The sequence below is a fragment of the Lycium barbarum genome, chromosome 9 (genome assembly GCF_019175385.1).
Source record: "Lycium barbarum isolate Lr01 chromosome 9, ASM1917538v2, whole genome shotgun sequence".
Lineage (NCBI taxonomy): Eukaryota > Viridiplantae > Streptophyta > Magnoliopsida > Solanales > Solanaceae > Lycium > Lycium barbarum.
The window spans coordinates 115,934,474-115,938,727 of record NC_083345.1 but is presented as its reverse complement, the minus strand read 5'-3'; the positions used below and the strand labels follow the sequence as shown (position 1 = coordinate 115,938,727).

The window sequence follows — 4,254 nt, the reverse complement described above, 5'->3', positions numbered from 1 at the left end:
GATGTTTAGATCACATGCCATTCAAGAATAATTTGAGGTGTGTTTTGCAAATTATATAGTTCATAGTTTAGGTAGTTTTATCAATCTTTTGATAGTTTAGATATGAAACTCAGAAAACAGTGATAGTTGGAGTATATTTTTGATTCTTATCTCTTTAATATATAAAAGTTTAAATTTAAATGTAAAATAAATAAATACAAAGAAAGAAATTTGATTAAAAGCCATAACAAGAATAATATAGCTCAATATAAATACCGATGAGAAATAAAAAAAAAAAAATTGAAGTACAATCAAGCCCAAAAAGGCCTTGTAATTTTTTACCTACCAGCAGCCCAGTTGAGGACCAGACCAGTAGCCGGTTCTATATACAAATGTTCTGACCCATACCTTTACTCTAATAGGAGAGCCGCAACTTTGCAACCCTCTTTCACTGTTTTCTTTTCTCTCCAGAAATTTCTGCAAATGGAGTATATAAAATCTCTCTTCAGCAAGGTGAAACATCTCTCTTTGTTTCGCCGCTGTTTCTTGTTTTATCTCATGTTATGCTGTGTTGTCTATTTCTCTGTTTTGTTCTTTTTGCTGCAATTTTTTGGATTTATATGATGTTTTGCCAAAGTTTGGGTTTCGTGGAATAACTATGCGTTACTCTATGTTCTATTTTCCTTTTTTGATACCGCAAGACTTTCAGACAGGACTTTAAGCAAAACTCTTCATCGGACAGAAAAAGCCACTATCAGGCCTTCTAGTTGGTAGATATTTTTAAGGGAAAAGAGTTCAAAACACACTCTAACTTTGACCGAAATTGCTCTAACACATTCTAACTTTGCGGGGTCCTATGACCCCCTGGACTATTTTTTTAGTGTATTATTGAGGGTATTATCGGGTGACGTGGACAAGCAAGTGAGCACATGTTGGTTGAGCGCGCAAGGGTGAACTTAAAACTGAATAGACCCGTCTCTATTTGTCACGTTGAATTCCAAATAATCCTCCTTTTACGTGCTCACTTTTTTGTCGATATCACCCGATAATACCCTCAATAATACACAAAAAAATAGTCGTGGGGGGTCATAGGACCCCTGCAAGTTGAAGTGTGTTACAGCAATTTCGCTCAAAGTTGGAGTGTGTTTTGTAACCTTTTCTTTATTTTTAATAATTACTCCCTCCAACTATTTGCCAACATCATGTATTTTGTAGAAAGGCCTTCTAGTAGCGTGTTAATTTTATTTTGTTTTGTTATGAACGATGACTTGCTCATTTGGTAAAATTGTAAAAGAATTAGGAAAGTTTTGATAGTTTTAATAGCTTGTGGGGTTTTTATGCCTATAAGAAAAAATACAATTTAAGAAATGCTCCCAAATGTTCTCGGTTTTTGAAAATTTAGAACCAAATCAAACCGAGCAAGTTTTCAGTTTATTAGATCGGCTGTCGGTTTTTCGGTCTCATCTGAAAACCCCTAATTGAATGCTATGTTGTATGTTGTTTTGTAGGTGAAGGAATTAAGTTCCAACTTCAACAACTATAATGTTGGATCTCATGTTAAGAAATATCTAAACAAAGATATTATGCTAGAGAAGGATTTGGTAAAACAAGGATTTGATCCTATCACGGCAAATGTTCTTGCAGAGAAGATCAATGCTATAAAGGCCTTAAAGGTGGTCAGGACGGGCGATGTTCATATTATGACCTTATGGTCACGAGTAAGTTTGAGCTACATATTAACATTTGTATCGTTATATGATAATTAAGTAATTTCATTACACATATGAGGAAGAGAGGGATAGAAGATTTCATTAAGTAGACTGGTACAAGTTTTGTCTAGTGACTTTCGAGTTTGCATTTATCTTGTGTACTGTGTTGTGACTGTACTCCAATTGAAATCATTCTTTTGTATGGTAGCCAGTGTCTTAAAAAGCGGGGGCGTAAGATGAGGTGAGGCGTTTTACACTTACGCCCCATGGTATTTAATTTTTAGTATTTCATAAAATAATATAATTACAATAAATATTTTTAAATAGTTAAAATTACATAAACAATAAAAGAAACTGCAAATGAATGAAATACACACACATGCATATGTGCTTGTTCCTCACAAAAAACTAATCAAAGTAATCTATTAAAAGAAATTCATTAATAGACAATTTCCCTGCACATATTAGCGATCAATTTAGCCCAGCAGAAAGCATCCTGCAGCAGAACTCCTGAAAAGAATTGCACCAAATACAATAGAGTAACCATCTCATCTCTTCTACCTCTCTCATGCTACGACAAAATTCAACTTTTCAAACATCAATTGAATCATATTGGATGGACCAAGTTACATCGGACACTTATGAGATTGTATAACAGTTACATCAAAAATAAATTAACATATTTGATCAAATGTTGGCAAAAATATTACAGGTGATTTATGTCGGTAATATTTTTCCAAAAATTTAGAATTCTGCAGGTGATTTATGTTGGTCTTATAACATTTATGTAGGAATAAAGTCATTATAATGAAATTGTCATTCTTGGATCCGTGGCAGCATACTATATCCATGGGCAGATGCTTGCCTTGCATTTCACTAACCCTTGTTCTATCATTTACTACCTTCTCTATATGTATCCACACATCTTTCAATTGCATACCTGGTTATAGCTTCGCTAAGACATTATCAAAAATCACAGTCAGTCGCCTTGCACCATTTTGGATCATATAACACCCCCCTTGTTTTCCTAGGTCTTAAATTTCCCGCCTCCTTTACTTCATTTTCACTGTCCAAAACTTCAGTGTCTGAGCTATTATTCATCTCCTCAATATTATTATTACGTGTCTTCTGAAATAGATGACATGCAAAACATAGCGGCAGTTGTCAAAACGATTGACTGGATTGCTTCATCTGATCCATTATCTCAACTTTTATCGAACTAGAGCTTTTGATGCATGTTTTATTGATCTACACAGTACAAGATGCAAGAAGACAATTCAGTTGAGCAGGCCGAGCTTCGAGAATATATAATGAAGACTGTGCTGCATAGGCAATATCTAGATGAGGCTGTAGAAGCAGTCAGAGTCTCTCTTTTCGGTCCAACAAAGTTCTTTGACAGAAGAGCTGCTGATCGGGAAGGCGTAGAAGAAACGGTAATCCAAAAATGTGCTTTGCGTGGTGTCAAATTTTGTAACTTGAATTCCTAGATATAGTAACTTACTAACTTATATTGGTTTTCTTTTCGGTCCAACAAAGGGCTTTGACATGAGAAGAGTTGTCGCTAAACAGGAATGCATAAAGAAAATGGTAATCCAAAAATCTGCTTTGCGTGGTGTCAAGTTTTTTAACTTGAATTCCTAAGATATAGGTTAACTTATATTGATTTTCCTTTACCAGGTTCGTCTTTTCGAGGCACAATGTGGTTATCCATTGGTACAAAACAGCAATCTCTTGGGATTATTTTCATCCATTTGCGAAGCGGGCATCTCAAGAGTTGATGTGATAAAAGCTTTTATGGCTGCTTGCAAGGGGCGTAAACATGATGCGTGGCATAAGCTGGATGAGGAGTATTATAACCTGGGCAATAGTGCTTGATGATGACTCTTGGTGACCTTGTTTTGGCTACAGAATCAGTAAAAATAAGTTATGCTTGTAAGATGAAATAAGTTATGTTATGGCTCACTGGTCTTCTAAGTACAATAGTATTTGATGTTAATGATATAATAATTAAATAAGTTATTTGCAATTTTATTTTTGAGAGAATTAATCTTATATAATGCAATTTTTCAAGTTTGCAGGATCATCAAATCTGAAAAGTTCTTAATGTATCCTGAATGCATGGAATATGGTTCATAAATAGCCTCTATACTCCTTTTGGTCTAAAGATATCTTCATCAAAACCCACAAGACTACCCTTCAAACTATCAATTCAAACCTTGATGGCTTTTTGCAATTTAAAATAGCCACGCAGGGGAGAAGTAGGGGGAAAGGGAGATGTAGAGAGGCGAAGAGAATAGGGGGTGGCTATTTGCGTCATTGGTGGCTGTGTTGCCGTGGTCTGTTGAGCTGCCACCGGAGGTGATGATCGGTGAAGAACCCAAAAAGGGTCTGCTCGTGAGAGCCCCTAAAACTGAAGACCAAAATTCTTTCCCAAAAGAATGAGGAAAAAGTGGCCATCCTCCAATTCACATGCCTAACTCAATTTGGACCCAATTTGCTCGTGCATTTCAGCCCCTTGTTGGGGTAGAATTTCAGCACTTTAAGCATGACAAATCAGCCCCAATCA

The 4,254-nt window shown here is 35.7% G+C and overlaps 1 protein-coding gene across 1 annotated transcript; it reads left to right on the top strand.

The window, feature by feature from the left end:
- The first annotated feature begins 337 nt into the window (after positions 1 to 337).
- LOC132609556 (vacuolar-processing enzyme-like) lies at positions 338 to 3,796 on the top strand. The gene is made up of 5 exons (XM_060323604.1): positions 338 to 492; positions 1,488 to 1,697; positions 2,945 to 3,121; positions 3,225 to 3,275; positions 3,366 to 3,796. Exons 1-5 carry the CDS (start codon positions 463 to 465, stop codon positions 3,561 to 3,563), a joined length of 666 nt encoding a protein of 221 aa, XP_060179587.1. The 5' UTR covers positions 338 to 462; the 3' UTR covers positions 3,564 to 3,796.
- Positions 3,797 to 4,254: the final 458 nt, after the last annotated feature.